Consider the following 17,277-nt stretch of genomic DNA (forward strand, 5'->3'; position numbering starts at 1 on the left):
CCAGCCTCAGCCTCCCAAATAGCTGAGATTAGGAGGTACACAATGCCACATCCGGCTAATTTTTGTATTTTAAGTAGAGACGGGGTTTCACCACGTTGGTTGGTCAGACTGATCTTGAACTCCTGACCTCAGGTGATCCACTCGCCTTGGCCTCCCAAAGTGCTGGGATTACAGGCACGAGCCACCATGCCCAACCCTATACCCCACATCCTCTGACAGATGATGAGACAAAGGCTCAGAAAGATCATACAGCAGGCAAAAATCTATATAAATCCTTCAAATCCCAGATATCAAAATCCTACTAAAGAAGGTTCTTAGCTAAAAAGTGACATTTTCAATAGTAGCTTTAATTTACAGAGGTCACAGAATCACACCAGATCGTATGCCATTGAGAAAATACAGACTAAACACTTTTTCCCGAGAGATGCTCAGCTGAATCCCAGGGGCATGCTCAAGTGAAAAAAATCACTGTCTTGGCTGGGCGTGTGGGTTCATGCCTATAATCCCAGCACTTTGGGAGGCAGAGGTGAACGGATCACCTGAGGTCAGGAGTTCAAGAGCAGGCTGACCAACACTGTGAAACCCCCTCTACTAAAAATACAAGAATTAGGCGTGGTGGCAGGCTCCAGTAATCCCAGCTACTCGGGAGGCTGAGGCAGGAGAATTACTTTACCCCGGGAGGTAGAGTTTGCAGTAAGCCAAGATTGCACCACTGCACTCCAGCCAGGACAACAGAGTGAGACTGTGTCTCAGGAAAAAAAAAAAAAAAAATCACTGTCTTAACCACATTAGCAACAATGACTCAACTTTTTGAAGCATTTAAGGGCCTACTTTATTACATTCACTAAGTCCCATAAGCAACAGTAAATCTTTCACACCAACAAAAGAGATGGTGGGAGGAACTTCACCCTCACAGGAGACAAATTAGAAAACCATAAAAAAGATTCCTGGTCAGAAAGTCCTTTGATCACCCTAACAGAATACTCACTGAAATAGCAGGGCTCCGGATGTCTACTGCATAGTCTGCCTCAGAGGGCTGGATGTTCAGCTTCAGAACATTATGCAGAGAAAGGCCTTCTATTCCCAATCTATGCAGACCCTCCATTACCCGAGCTTCATTCCTCAACACATCAAACAGACTGGGGGGAAAGAAAAAAAGGCATTTACTAGGAAAAAAAAGCTTTTAAAAAAAATTCTTACCATGAAAATAAATGTATCAGTTCAACCTCAATGCCAAATCAAATTAATTGAGAAATTTAAAAAGGGAACTCTTCTCCAAATTAATTGAGAAATTAAAAAAGGGAATAAACACACAAATTGAGCATAAAACCCCAAATCTGTACTTTTACACGACATGATTTTAAAAACAGTATATTAATCTCTCTGTATTCTTTCTTATAACTGCATATGAATTTACAATTATCTCAAAATAAAGATTAAAAAGAGATACTACATTATATATGCTTAATATATGTTTCAATGTCAGTACCAGTTCACACAGACAAACATGACCACAGAAAAAAGCCTGGAAGAATCCACACTCAACTTAGAGGTTTGTTGGGAGAGATAGAAAAGATAGAGATGAAGGGCCAGGAGCGGTGGCTCACGCCTTGTAATCCCAGCACTCTGGGAGGCCAAGGCAGGTGGATCACAAGGTCAGTAGTTCGAGACCAGCATGGCCAACATGGTGAAACCCCATCTCTACTAAAAATACAGAAAAAATAGCCGGGCATGGTGGCAGGCGCCTGTAATCCCAGCAATTTGGGAGGCCAAGGTGGGCAGATCACAAAGTCAGTAGTTCAAGACCAGCCTGGCCAACATGGTGAAATTCCATCTCTCTAAAAATACAAAAAAAAAAAAAAAGCCGGGCATGGTGACAGGTGCCGTAATCCCAGCTACTCAGGAGGCTGAGGCAGGAGAATTGCTTGAACCTGGGAGGCAGAGGTTGCAGTGAGCTGAGACCGTGCCACTGGACTCCAGCCTGGGGAACAGAGTGACATTCCGCCTCCAAAAAAAAAAAAAAAGATAGGAAGGAGAAATAAGATGTGATTAAAAAAAAAAACCAAATGAATAAAGTCTGAATTCTACCTGACTGTCCGCTACCCACCCCAAAATCATGAAGACAATCAAATGCAATTTAATACTGAACCACATTTTACCAAAAAGTGGTATTCAAATATATGTAGACAGAACACCTTCTGAGACACAAGAAACAGGTTTTTTTTTTTTTTTTTTTTGGTTTTTGAGATGGAGTCTCACTCTGTTGCCCAGGCTGGAGTGCATGGGTACAATCTTGGCTCACTGCAACCTCCACCTCCCAGGTTCAAGTGATACTCCTGCCTCAGCCTCCCAAGTAGTTGGCACTACAGGCACGCACTACCAGGCATGGCTAATTTTTGTATTTTTAGCAGAGATGGGGTTTCACCACGTTTGCCAGGCTGGTCTCGAACTCCTGACCTCAAGTGATCCGCCGGCCTCAGCCTCCCGAAGTGCTGGGATTATAGGCATGAGCCACCGTGCACAGCCCAGAGGCAGTATTCTTAATAAATCTACTTCACACTGTTCCAAAAGTCAAAGAACCTGTTCTTTTCTATGTTCCCATGGTTAAGTGGAAAAGTATCGTTTCTAAAAGGACAGCCTCAGAAAACACTCAGGCCCCGAACATACACTGTGACACAAGATGGAGACATGTCATCCTGCCCACCCATCACAGCATGTGCCTACGACCTACATCCATCCAGTGGGGCCTGGTAAGCCATCAGGCTTTGCATTACGCCGTATCAACAAGGAACAGCAATATGAACATGTTACAAGGTGCTACACGTTACAAAAACTTTTCAGAGAATGAAAAATATTATCCTTACCTGAATATATCCTGTGTATCTAAATCAATGTGAAGTCCATTGATGAAGAGGGCTGAATCTCCAGGTTGTAATCCTAAAGTTCCCTTGAAATACTGAAAAATTTTAATGATTATTAGGGAGCTGTGAGAGAATGTTTAAAAAAATTTCAGTGTTTCTGGGCTTCACTACCTGTACAAATCTTGGCATCCTAAAGCAGGGCTAAGATTTGCTTCAAGATGCTGTTGGGATTCAATGGCAAGCAAGACAGGGGATACCATAGTGTATACACATTTCAAAACATGTTGTACACCACAAAAATATGCATTTTTTACTTTTTAATTTTAAAAAGAGGAGAAAAAACAATAAGGAGATCATGGAAAGGTGTGTCAATCGAGAACTGGAATTTCTCCAAGGGAGAGAGGAATTCGTATCTCCTCACGCCCCGGCTACGTCACAGCACCCGCAGATGATACAAAAAGGCTGACCCAGGCCAGGCGCAGTGGCTCACACCTGTCATCCCAGCACTTTGGGAGGCCAAGGCGGGTGGATCACTGGAGGCCAGGAGTTGGAGACCAGCCTGGACAATGTGGCAAAACCCCGTCTCTACCAAAAATACAAAAATTAACCAGCTATGGTGGCCTGCACCTGTAGTCCCAGCTGCTTGGGAGGCTGAGGCACAAGAATCGCTTGAACCCAGGAGGCAGAGGCTGCAGTGAGCTAAGATAGCACCATTGCACTCCAGCTTGAATGACAGAGCAAGACGCTGTCTCCAGAAAAAAAAAACAAGACTGACCCTGAGCTGGTGAATACAGTCGTTATCTATTTCTAGGTCTGGACACTGGTAATATACATGGGTTCATTTTGGGAAAGTTCATCAAATGAATGAGAATTTGTGTGCTTCTTTCTTTATGTTTCATATAAAATACATACATTTTGGGCTGGGCACAGTGACTCATGCCTGTAATCCCAGCACTTTGGGAGGCCGAGGTGGGTGGATTACCTGAGGTCAGGAGTTTGAGACCAGCCTGACCAACATGGTGAAAGCCCATCTCTACTAAAATTACAAAAAATTAGCTGGGCGTGGTTGGCAGAAACCTGTAATTCCAGCTATTCAGGAGGCTGAGGTAGGAAAACTGCTTGTATCTGGGAGATAGAGGTTGCCATGAGCCAAGATCATGCCACTGCATTCAGCCTGGGTGACAGAGCAAGACTTCATCTCAAAAAAAAAAAAAAAATTTGGCCTGGCATGGTGGCTCATGCCTGTAATCCCACCTCTTTGGGAGGCCAAGGTGAGTGGATCACAAGGTCAGGAGCTCAAGATCATCCTGACCAACATGGTGAAACCCCATCTCTACTAAAAATACAAAAAAATTAGCTGGGCGTGGTGGCACACACCTGTAGTCCCAGCTACTTGGGAGGCTGAGGCAAGAGAATCACTTGAATCCGGGAGGTGGAGGTTGCAGTGAGCCAAGATCATGCCACTGCACTCTACCCTGGGCAACAGAGCAAGACTCCATCTCAAAAACAAAAGTATATATTTTTGCTTTAATAAAATGTTTTACTCAAAAAAAAATTAAGACTCCATGAAACAGCAATATAGAATAATTTTGTCTTCCTCAGGGGGAAAAAGGCCCTAAATTTAAGATAATATTTGATGTTTTAATTTTGGAAATTAAAAAGTAAATATAAACTCCCAAGAAGGTTTTTCAATTTAGTAAACATTTGAGAAGCATTTATTTATCCCTCAGATGTACTTAATTCACTAATATCTCAGACATGAAGATCAAGGAAATCTGGGGTAAAGATAGTGAATTGAACGTAAGAACTTTTTTCCCTCCTGAAACTCTACTGCAACGTCAGTAGAGCAACTTTTTCAGTTATAAATCCACAAAGACAGAGAGAACAGGAAAGAAAAAGGTCACCAAATTTTGGAGCTGGAAGAGAGGTGGGTGAGGAGTTACTGTCCCAGTAGCCCTGAGAAAGCTGAATGCTAGACCAACAATGGGCAAGGTCAACAAGAAACCTGTGTCACCCCGCGGAACTCACCAAAGGCTCAGGAACTGGCAGCACACAGGACGTGTACAAAGGGTGATTCTTAGCTAAGTTCTGAGATAAAGCCCTTTAAGACAAAACCCCCCAGTCCCCCAACTGATTTCCCACAGCCAGGTGACTGCAGTCGGTGCCACCCTCTACTGTAGCAAAATGAAGGCTCATTCCCTGGAAAAGAACAAAACAGAACATCTGTGGACAACAGCACATCAAGCACAAGGAGGACAGGGACCCCCAACACAAAATGGGGAAGAGAAGGCAAGTCACCAAATGCTCTTCCCTACTGTGCTTCTACAGCTCTAGCAAACAGATTTCACCCTCCAGACAGACGACTAACGGATCCTCTTCTGGAGACTGACAAGGACTGACCAACCCAAAAGAAAAGGAACAAAGATACTGTCACTGGGGTTCCCTAGGAAACGGTCACAACAGAACACATTACAGTCACAAAGCCAATCATTAGGACTTCCAACCAGGTCCTTAGTGCCTCACTCTGAGTGTGACTGCCAGACACCTAAGAAAGGCCTCCACCACTAAAGAGACCAAAACCCAAAAACGTAGCTTAAGAGGAAACAGACTTTGCAGACAGAAAACACAAGCACCACTGTCTTCAGAGATACACAGGAACACCATAAAAAGAACAGCAAAAACACCTGAAAATTAAATATTTGACAACTAAAGGAAAAAAGACACACACAGGTTGAAAACTCTTACCAGAAAGTTGTTTTTTTTTTTTTTTTTTTGAAAAAGAGGCTGGGCTCGGTGGCTCAAGCCTGTAATCCCAGCACTTTGGGAGGCCGAGACAGGAGGATCACGAAGTCAGGAGATCGAGATCATCCTGGCCAACACGGTGAAACCCCTTCTCTACTAAAAATACAAAAAACATTAGCCGGCCATAGTAGTAGGCGCCTGTAGTCCCAGCTACTTGGGAGGCTGAGGCAGGAGAATGGGGTGAACCTGGGAGGCGGAGCTTGCAGTGAACTGAGATGGTGCCACTGCACTCCAACCTGAGGGACAGAGTGAGACTCCGTCTCCAAAAAAAAAAAAAGAAAAAGAGAAAAGAATAGGAAATAAAAGACTTTTAAAGGTAAAAGGCCAAACTAGTCAAAGAGGTGCAACATTTAAAAAATAAATAAATATTTCTAGGAAAAGAGGAGAGAGAAACCAGAGAGAAGAAACACAAAAAAGAATTCAAGAAAGTTTCCCAAAGCTAAAGGCAATGATTTTTCCAGATTTTAAGGGCCCATGAACCATCCTACAGGAGAGATTTTTTTAAAAAACACATATAATTATGAAATTTCAGATAACTAGAGTCAAAGAAAAGATCCTTGAGAGATCTCATACAAAGGCTTTAGACTTCTCAACAGCCACAACGGAAACTAAAATTCCAAGAGGCGAAGTCTTGTTTCAAATTTTGAAATGACTTCCAACCTAGAATTGTATAACCTGCCAATACTGTATAATGAGCTATCAATAAAAAGAAGTAGAAAGTTGATTTCTCAGAATTTCAAATTTGCCTCTCAGGCAACTTTTCTCACAGAGAATGATGAGCTGTACCAAAATAAGGAAATTAACCAAAAACAAAGAAGACGTGGAATCAAGCAACAGCGGATCCAACAAAAGAGGTTAAAGGAAGGTCCCAGGATGACCGGCACGCACCGGGTATATAGAGCAACCAGTCCACATTAGACCACGTCAAAACTAGATAAAATCAAAACCTCCAATATTGGGAAGACAGACAGACAGGAACCGTGCCAATATGGAACAGTGGTGGGACAGAGGGAGAGAACTGAAAGAAAGCTAAACCTCACTGTTTAAATAGGAGGCCAATATATAACGTCTGAACGGGAAAAATAAAGTACCGATGTAAGCTAGAAATCTGGAGAGAAATATCAGAAGAATCAGCAAATTGTTGAAAGTGTATGTCTTCAGGAATGGGGTGAAACATGTTAGGGGTGCGGCTTTTCTAAACAACATGGTAGCACCATCTCATGCTTTCAGTTATATGCATACTGAACTTTGATTAAAAACTAAAAATACAAAGATCACAGAAATGAAAAAAATCACAATCTTAGATAAAAGAAGAGTGACACTGTTAAATGCTGCTGATTAAACTCAGATTTCTTTATCTTGAAAGACAGAATACAAAACAGGTCAGTATTTTCTATCGGTGAATACCTTCTGATTCTCTTCCACTTCGGTTCTAAGTTCTGAGCTCACAGCTGTTTTTGTTATTGCTCTAAGGAAATAAAAACATTATGAGTGCTTGGCTTAATATTTGATATAAAGTCTTCAATTTCCATATTTTAAAATATGAAACACATTATTCAACAGATTAGAAAATATTAGATGGCAAAAACCTTAAATCTTTATAATTGATAAATACATTTCTCCTTTCTCAGATGTGTATATTTTTTGTAAGATACAAAATCAAAGAAATGTAGCAGCCATAGCATTATAAAACAGGTGCAGTTGCTTCCAAGTTCTTAAACATATGCACCCCATTTCTATATATGATCTGTACTACTCTCAGGCTAAAAGGATAATGTCGAATACACCAAAGCAGCAGATTGCTCTTCCCACTTAAGCACTTATGGTGGAGGTGGAATCATTCATGTATACCTTCAAGTAGCAGCTGAACTAAATGAGAATTCACTACATGATGTCTAAGTCCCAAATAAACAAACTTAGTTACAAAATATCTCACATCAGAAGTCAAAACACTTCATTCAGTGACTCAAGAAAATGACTGGGAACCATTCAAGTCAATAGTTTCTAAAGATTTGGCTTGTAAAACAATTTTGCCTTGCATTTATGAGACGTGCAGCAATATTACAGAATTGAAGGCAATGCCAGAAAATGTACAAACAAAATCTTTTTTTTTTTTTTTTTTAGATGGAGTTTCGCTCTTGTTGCTCAGGCTGGAGTGCAATGGCATGATCTTGGCTCACTGCAACCTTCGCCTCCTGGGTTCAGGCGATTCTCCTGCACCAGCCTCCCGAGTAGCTGGGATTACAGGCCCCTGCCACCACACCCAGCTAATTTTTTGTATTTTTAGTAGAGAAGGGGTTTCGCCATGTTGGCCAGGCTGATCTGGAACTCCTGACCTCAAGTGATCCACCCACCTCGGCCTCCCAAAGTGCTGGGATTATAGGTGTGAGCCACCATGCTTGGTCCACTTCCCCCTTTTGAGTACCAGACACGGAGGGTGGATCACCTGAGGTCAGGAGTTCCAGATCAGCCTGACCAACAGGGCAAAACCCTGTCTCTACTAAAAATACAAAAATTAGCCAGGCCTTGGCCTCCCAAAGCGCTGGGATTACAGACGTGAGCCACCAAGCCCGGCTCAAACAAAATCTTATTCTGTCACTATGAACTTAGCCTCTACGGCTTAGCCTAGAGGTCACTTAGCCTCTACGGCTCAGTGTCTTCAAGATTCAGTAAGATGACATATATAAAACCTTCCGTGAAGAAAACCACTGTGGTCTGGGACAGACTCTAGATTAGTCAGTTACATGAGCAAGGCCCATCCAATCCTGAAAGGCAGGTATTTTTATTCCCATTCCACTGCTGAGGAAACTGAGGTAAAGAGAGGTTGTTTATTTGCAAAGGTCACACAACTAAATAAGCAGAAGTGCCAGGAACATAACCTAAATCTGTCACTTCAACCACACGATGCATGGTCTTGCCATCTTCAAGACACAGGGCACCATCTGCAGTAGTAGTGGCGGTGGTGGTCATAAAGAATCTTAATTTTCGCTGGGTGCGGTGGCTCACGCTTGTAATCCCGGCACTTTGGGAGGCCGAGGTGGGCAGATCACTTGAGGTCAGGCGTTCGAGACCAGCCTGGCCAACACAGTGAAACCCTGTCTCTACTAAAACTACAACAAATTAGCCGGGCATAGTGGCACACGTCTGTAGTCCCAGCTACTTGGGAGGCTGAGGCAGGAGAATCGCTTGAACCCGGGAGGCGGAGGTTGTGGTGAGCCGAGATTGCACCACTGTACTCCAACCTGGGCAACAAGAGTGAGACTCCGTCTCAAAAAAAAAAAAAAAAATCTTAATTTTCTAAGCATTTTCATATTTTTATTACCTCATTTGGCAAGTGAACATGACGACAACTGGGTATGATGTTAAGGAGAGGAGCATTATTCTGTATTACCTGGCTTTGGTAGGAAAATTCTGACTAAGATCCTTCATAACAACCAGAGCCAACTCAACAGGAGAAGCCAAGATTCGAGCAGCAGTCTGGAAACTGAGATCTGCAATGATGTCAAATATAATTAAAAGTGGATTAATCTAACGCAATGAGAAGCAGAAAACAAAATCCAAATTTACTTCCCACTCTTTTCTTGGTAATTAAGAACGTCTCAGAACGCAGCCATTCCAGAGAGTGCCCAGGATTTCATTTCAGGTTGTATTCACTTCAGAGATCCCTGGAGCGCTCGGTTGAGCCGTTTCTGATAAATCTGCAGAAGACACTAGAGCACACACTAGCGCATGCGGCAGAGGCTGGGTCAGGCCCAAGTGCTTTTCCCTAAATTTACAGCACATCACAAAATACAGCATGGAGACCTTCAGCAAATGATGCTGTGAAAAATACTTGAAAAATAGTTCTTTGGAACAGAGAAAAACACACACGTCCTGCCACAATGACATGCCTTTAACACCCTCTAGATAAACAGCTGAAGAAATGTATATATATATATATATAGGAACTTAAGGACTATGACCTGTTTCTCGTATTACTAGTTTATGTATGGTCACACAGAAAGACTTGCCGCTTGTTTATATATATTACTTCCAACTAGTGTTATCTGTTTACAAAAGGATTTCCTTTCTTCCCTGACTAATCGTAATTAACTATTCTTATCTTTAAAATCAGAGGCACCCTCAGAATCACATACTACATATAATTAAACCCAAATTTTGCATTTTTTAAAGCCATAAAACTTAGCCAAAAAGTTGGCCAATGACCTCTCCCTGTTTTCATTACCTTGCAATTGCCAAACTTTTAAAGGTGCCATTTCATTGGTGCTCTCCACAAGATGCTTTCTGAGCTCTTTCAACTGTCCCTCCAGGTCGGGGTGCAGATCTCTAAAAGAAACATAATCAGTCCTTTTCATTATTTTTTCCTTCCCAGAACACAAGAAGAAGTAAACCAACTTTATCTTCATGGTTTTCCTCTCCCAACCCTAGGAAATTTTCTACAATATAGGGGGAAAAAATGAAGTATAATTATTCCTCTTTAAAAAAAATAGAAAACTAGAAGTTACTTTAAAACTCATAAAATTTATAGAAAAATTGCTAGAATAGCGATTCCCTGTAAGGTAGATAAGGAGACTGAGAGTGGTTAACAAAGGAGACTTTTCAGGCCAGGTGTGGTGGCTCACGCCTGATATCCCAGTCACTGAGGAGGCCAAGGCAGGAGGATTACTTGAGCCAAGGAGTTCCAGGTCAGCCTGTGCAACACAGCAAGACCCTGTCTCTTAAAAAAAAAAAAAAAAAAAAAGAAAGGAACAAAGGAGACTTCAGCTATATCTGCAGTGTTTACGGCTCTGTTTTATTTTTTGTTTGTTTTCTTTTGTTATTAAAGTAAAAGAAGGCTTATACAGGAAAAAAAAGAAAGCTTAATAAATAGTTTTATAGGACAGAAAAGCAAGTATGGTAACAGCAATCTATTCTGGGTTGTAAGTATGTGGGAATAAATTCTTCTCTACGCTTTTGTGAATCATTTTAATTTCTCAAAGTAAAACTGAGGCGAAAAAAAACTGCTTCCAGTCCCAAAATGAGTTTCCTTTAGCCTACATGCTCATAAAAATCTCTCAGTCACATGAATACAATTTAGGCTAACCATAGTTACTGAGTTTTATCTTTAAATATAGCATATTCCTCTACAGTAAAGGAGAGGTGATCTGGGGCAGAGATACAACATTTATATCAGACAGACAGATGGCTAGTACATTACTTTTTTCTTTTAAATGCTATAAACTCAAAATTTCTTAATACAAAACACAGAAATTAGAATTCCCTCAGACCGTTCACTGTCCAACCAACCCACTTCCTGTCAGTTACTACAGCCTGAGTATCCCAAATCTAAAATTCTGAAATCCAAAGTGCTCCAAAATCCAAAACTCATTAAATGTCAACATGACATCAAAGGAAATGTTCATAGGAGCATTTCAGGTTTCAGATTTTCAGACTTAGGAGTGCCCAACTGCTAAGCATAATGGAAATATTTCAGAATTGAAATCTGAAACTCTTCTAGTTTAAACATTTCAGAAAAGACACTCAAACTATATAAACTCTTAAATACCAAAAATGAGGCCAGGCACAGTGGCTCACACCTGTGATCCTAGCACTTTGGGAGGCCAAGGTGGGCAGATCCCTTGAGCCCAGGAGTTCAAGACCAGCCTGGGCAACACAGCAAAACTCCATCTCTACCACAAATACAAAAACTGAAGTGAGAGGATCACCTGAGCCTGGGGAGGTGGAGGCTGCAGCAGGCCATGATGGCGCCACTGCACTCCAGTCTTGGTGACAAGCTGAGAGCCTGTCTCAAACAAACAAACAAAAAAAACGGCCTAATTACTTTGGATAGCTAAATAACTATTCTGAATGTCCAAAAGGTAAAACAGCCTCAAAATTCTTTTTTTTTTTTTTTTTTCTGAGACAAAGTCTTGCTCTGTCACCCAGGCTGGAGCGCAGTGGCCGGATCTCAGCTCACTGCAAGCTCCGCCTGCCGGGTTTACACCATTCTCCTGCCTCAGCCTCCCGAGTGGCTGGGACTACAGGTGCCCGCCACCTCGCCCGGCTAGTTTTTTGTATTTTTTAGTAGAGACGGGGTTTCACCGTGTTAGCCAGGATGGTCTCGATCTCCTGACCTCGTGATCCGCCTGTCTCGGCCTCCCAAAGTGCTGGGATTACAGGCTTGAGCCACCGCGCCTGGCGTCAATATTCTCGATAATACCTTTGTGGGTGAATGCATAAAATCATAATGCTACCCAAAAAATAAACATAAACAACATAAATGTGAAAAAAAGATTCTGAAGCTGGGAGTGGTAGCTCACACCTGTAATTCAAACACTTTGGGAAGCCAAGGCAGGACAACCACTTGAACCCAAAGTTCAAGACCAACCTGGGCAACATAGCAAGACTCTATCTCTACAAAATATTTAAAAATTAGCCAGGCATGGTGGCACACACCTGTAGTCCCAGCTATTCGAGAGGGTGAGGTGGGAAGATCCCTTGAGCCCAGGAAGTCAAGGCTGCAGTGAGCCGTGATTGTGCCACCACTCTCCAACCTGGATGACAGAGCAAAGCCCTGTCTCAAAAATTTTTTTTTTAAAATGAATTCTGAAAGCCTGAGTCAAATAAAAATAGAATATGATTACATTCTAATGAGGCCAAAACTGATGTTAAACAAGAAATGTATATATGTGCAGGACGAACTCAACATGTAATTCAATGTAAACTAAGATACATCTTCTAAATTGTTAATCTGGTTATTTCACTTGGCCAAATCTCAGAGCTGAAGTATATAAAACTGAGCCTAGCATATACTATTTCTATTTGATCACTTTCTCTCTCTTTCCCTCTCTCTCTCGCTCACACACACACACACACACAAAATGTCCTAATAAAAATTTCCAGATAAAGCAGAATTCAGGGCTCTAAACAATTATCAAGCCATGAGGGAAATAACTTCAACTTTTAGAATAACAGCTAAGAAGACTTTCCAAGCTGGGCACGGAGGCTTACGCCTATAATCCCAGCACTTTGGGAAGCCGAGGCGGGTGGCTCAGGAGGTCAGGAGATCAAAACCATCCTGATCAACACAGTGAAACCCTGTCTCTACTAAAAAAAAATACAAAAAATTAGCCAGGCGTGGTGGCGGATGCCTGTAGTCCCAGCTACTTGGGAGGCTGAGGCAAGAGAATGGCGTGAACCCGGGAGGCGGAGCTTGCAGTGAGCCAAGATCGCACCACTGCACTCCAGCCTGGGCAACAGAGCAAGACTCCCGTCTCAAAAAAAAAAGAATAATAGCTAAGAAGACTTTCCAGCTATAAAACACAATGATACTTACATTAATTGATTATGATGCTTTCATTAAATGATTATGTAATTACGGAATTTTAAAAAATACCATTTCCTTTCACATAAAGCAAATTCTAATAAAATGGTTTTTTCTGAGCTGGGCGCCATAGCGCATGCCTGTAATCCCAGTACTCTGGGAGAGTGAGGCGGTCAGATCACTTGAGGCCAGGAGTTCAAGACCAGCCTGGCCAACATGGTGAAATCCTGTCTCTACTAAAAATACAAAAGTTAGCCAAGCATGGTGGTGGGTGTCTGTAATCCTAGTTACTCAGGGGGCTGAGGCAGGAGAATCACTTGAACCCAGGAGGTGGAGGTTGCAGTGAACTGAAATTGCACCATTTCACTCCAGGCTGGGCAACAGAGCAAGACTTGGTCTCAAAATAAATAAATAAATAAATAAAATAATAATAGTAAAATGTTTTCTCCATTGAGCATGTATAAAATTTACTGTATCTATTTTGCATTTTTGCTCAGACTATGTTTGAAAAAAACTTTTAAGTACATTTTTTTCCTGGGAAAATATTAAGTGAAACAATTCAATTTCTCCTCTTATGGCAATCAAAAAATGGTATGTAACTTAATGCCATCAACTGAGAGGTAAGAAAAATGCACTTAAACTGTGGGCAGGTAGCCAAAGAATCAATTAAGAATCATGTGCTTCGGCCGGGCGCGGTGGCTCAAGCCTGTAATCCCAGCACTTTGGGAGGCCGAGACGGGTGGATCACGAGGTCAGAAGATCGAGACCATCCTGGCGAACACGGTGAAACCCCGTCTCTACTAAAAAATACAAAAAACTAGCCGGGCGAGATGGCGGGCGCCTGTAGTCCCAGTTACTTGGGAGGCTGAGGCAGGAGAATGGCGTAAACCCGGGAGGCGGAGCTTGCAGTGAGCTGAGATCCGGCCACTGCACTCCAACCCGGGCGACAGAGCGAGACTCCGTCTCAAAAAAAAAAAAAAAAAAAAAAGAATCATGTGCTTCAAGCTGGGCGCAGTGGCTCATGCCTGTAATCCCAGCACTTTGGGAGGCTGAGGCGGGTGGATCACTTGAGGCCAGGAGTTTGAGATCAGCCTAGCCAACGTGGTGAAACCCTATCTCTGCTAAAAATACAAAAATTAGCCAGGTGTGGTGGTGCACGCCTGTAATCCCAGCTACTCGGGAGGCTGAGGCAGAAGAATCACTTGAACTTGGAAAGTGCAGGTTGCAGTGAGTCGAGATCACGCCACTGCACTCCAGCCTGGGCAACACAACGAGACTCTGACTCCAAAAAAAAAAAAAAAAAGAAAAAGAATAATGTGCTTCAGAATAATGTGAAATCATAAACTGTACTATAAACTAAGTGGTTGACTCTCCACATAGGATTGCATACATAAAGTACTGTTAGGAGATGGGTAACTCAGACAGTAATCAACAAGATGATGCTTAAAATGCAAGAAAGCCTGGAGGCTTAAGGAAAATGAGGGTGTTTCCCAAAATACACAGAACATACATACCTTAATTTTCCAAAGAAGAATCCCTGAACCTCATCAATAGGATCATTTTCACCAATCACTGTGGTGTTTACCTCAGTTCCTACGAAAGAACGGAATATACATATTAATAATAATGGCTCACATTTGAAGCAAAAATGTTACTAGTCTCATAAACATCATAAAATTGAATAATGTGAAAAAAATCAGAAACCCCTGAAATTATACCATTTAAAATGTTGACTATCACAATGACCCTTTGGCAATGGTTCTTTAAACAAACAGAATAAATGCATTTTAATATCTCCTGTGTTCCTGGATAAAGAATGCATTTTTCCCTTAAACTTTGGAAAATTTTATATGCTAAAATCTTCAAAATTAATAGATTTAAACATTATGGACAACTATGAAATTAACAGTTTTAAACACTATGAACAAAGAATTTTTCAATATCAAAATTCTGAAGAATTTATAATTAGTCAACTTAACCCTAAACACAATTATTGAAGAAAACAGAAGGATGAGGTAGTAGTTTATTTACCACCTGCTTTACTACTCGGATTTTTTATCTTTAAAATGAGCTTAAAAGAAAGAAATGAAAAAACAGCAATTAAAACTTGTAGATAAAATAATAAATTCAAAACCCTAGAGTATTACAACAGAAAGTATCCACAGTAAACTGTTCCATGTACAGAACTAATAAACAACACAAAATTGTTTGCTAAATATAGGATACTTTAAGATTTAACGTTGGAGTCACAAATAAATGGCTATTTGTAAACACCATATAACATCAACAACAATAGCTACTACTTGCTGAACGTTTTTGGGCAAACGACTGTGCCAGGTTCTTTCTTGGTGTGTTTTCTTTTTTTTTTTTTTTCAGTACATGAAAAAATTCTTTACTTACACATCTTATTTATTCCTCCCCAATACTGGAAGAGACATGTATCATTACCTGCATTTACACAAGAGAAAACTGGGACCTAGAGAATTTGCTTCAAGGTCACCCACTCAGATGTAACAGAACCAGGATGCAAACACAGGTTCAGCATACGCCTAAACTTTTCATAAGGAAACAAACTCCCCTTTAACTCATATTTGAAGAAAGCACATTGGTCCCATTTTTACCAATTCACCTTTCACCTGAGTATCATCCTTGGCCTTGTACTCAGTGCTCTTAATGGCCAATTCCACACCATAGCCAGAGAGGTAAACAGGCTCCTTCCTGGGATTCTGCAAGGAAAGCAAGAATCCCACCATTACCACCTAGCTCTTTCTACGTCACAGTGTACACAGCATGACCATGTTCATGCTGCATCTACTAGCCTTTACCTAGGATTACGCACTCAAAGTATCTTTAAATCGTTTTTTAAGGGTATCAGCTATATAGCTAAGAAAGTTCACTAAATATTTTTAGTCCAAAATCTACCAAAAAATCAAGAGTAATAAAAGCACTTATCTACCATTAAAATATTGATCATACGTTTTAAAAATCAATTCAGAGTCTGTATCTCTCTCCTTATAAAATCCTAGGCTCCCTTACATGTTGTAGGCTGCCACAACTGTGGGAATGGAATTCAGGGTAGATGCAAAACCAGAAGAATGGACAGCCGAAAGTGCTAAGGTCCCAACCACAAGAAATGGAGAAAGAAAAGAAGAAGCTCCAGAACCTACAGAGCAGGGTTGAAAGGTGGTGAGGTCTCAATCCCAGAGATGTTTCTGAGGCCCATGGGAGTCTGCTTTTTATTAAATTTAAATGCCTTTGAGCGGAGCTTGGACTGACCAGCATCCTGACTGAAGATGGCCCTTCAGACATTAACATCTATCTATCCTAACAGCAATAGAGGGGGCAGAGGGAGAGTCAAAAACTGGACTTCGATAAAACTTTCTGCTTGTACAAATTTTCATTTACAATTTTATAAAAATAATATAAATAATTATTAAAAATATTAAAATTAAATATTAAAAATGTTGAATTAAAAATAAATTATTTAAAATAATTATTAAAATATTAAAATAATTACGAAAATAATAATAATAATAAAATGTGACTCACGCCTGTAATCCCAGCACTTTGGGAGGCTGAGGCGGTCAGATCACCTGAGGTCAGGAGTTCAAGACCATCCTGGCCAACACGGTGAAACCCCATCTCTACTAAAAATACAAAAAATTAGCTGGCATGGTGTCATGTGCCTGTAATGACAGCTACTGGGAGGCTGAAGCAGGAGAGTCGAACTCAGGAGGCAGAGGTTGCAGCAAGCTGAAATTGTGCCACTGCACTCCAGCCTGGGTGACAAGAGCGAGACTCCCTCTCAAAAATAAATGAATCAATCAATAAAATTTTTATTTTTTTGGCATGAACTTAGTACGGAGCTTATTATGACACAGAAACTTTAAAGGGCTAACAACCTTTACATATAAATATTTTAAATGACTAAATATTACACAAAGTCTTAAAAGCTTAATATTATATCAAGTCTACCTATGAATCGCCTGTTTAGAAAATCCTCCTGCTTCCACCAAATAAAAAGGTGGCAAAGAGAAAACAGAAGAAAAAAGATTGGAAAAGAAACTGAATTCAACAATCAGTTCCATAGTATAATGACCATACTAAAGTTAGAAAAGATTATTTACATGGTTCACTTTGAAATAAAATGTAAACTATCAAGCCATTTTTTAAGTATGTTTTTTATTTCTTCAGAAAGTGAAGCAAAGCACATCTTATGTGCAAATAACAAACTCAATGAAACTATTGGATTTCTCAAAAAAGGGGTTCAAATAACTAGATTATTTTATAAAGAGGGAGATTATTATCTTA

General features: G+C 40.8%; 1 protein-coding gene across 2 annotated transcripts in view; it reads right to left on the reverse strand.

Annotated features, from left to right (window-relative positions):
- The window catches only part of UGGT1 (UDP-glucose glycoprotein glucosyltransferase 1), a 108,436-nt gene that overhangs the window by 67,177 nt on the left and 23,982 nt on the right, over positions 1-17,277 (reverse strand). For both annotated transcript variants that reach the window (XM_025404765.1, XM_025404767.1), the window contains exons 7-13: positions 15,596-15,692; positions 14,481-14,559; positions 9,889-9,989; positions 9,055-9,154; positions 7,071-7,131; positions 2,865-2,956; positions 989-1,139 (exon numbers count right to left, since the gene is read on the reverse strand). In XM_025404765.1, the coding sequence (XP_025260550.1) occupies positions 989-1,139; positions 2,865-2,956; positions 7,071-7,131; positions 9,055-9,154; positions 9,889-9,989; positions 14,481-14,559; positions 15,596-15,692 (681 nt within the window). The remainder of the gene's footprint in view (positions 1-988; positions 1,140-2,864; positions 2,957-7,070; positions 7,132-9,054; positions 9,155-9,888; positions 9,990-14,480; positions 14,560-15,595; positions 15,693-17,277) is intronic.

Source organism: Theropithecus gelada, chromosome 12, assembly GCF_003255815.1.
Source record: "Theropithecus gelada isolate Dixy chromosome 12, Tgel_1.0, whole genome shotgun sequence".
NCBI lineage: Eukaryota > Metazoa > Chordata > Mammalia > Primates > Cercopithecidae > Theropithecus > Theropithecus gelada.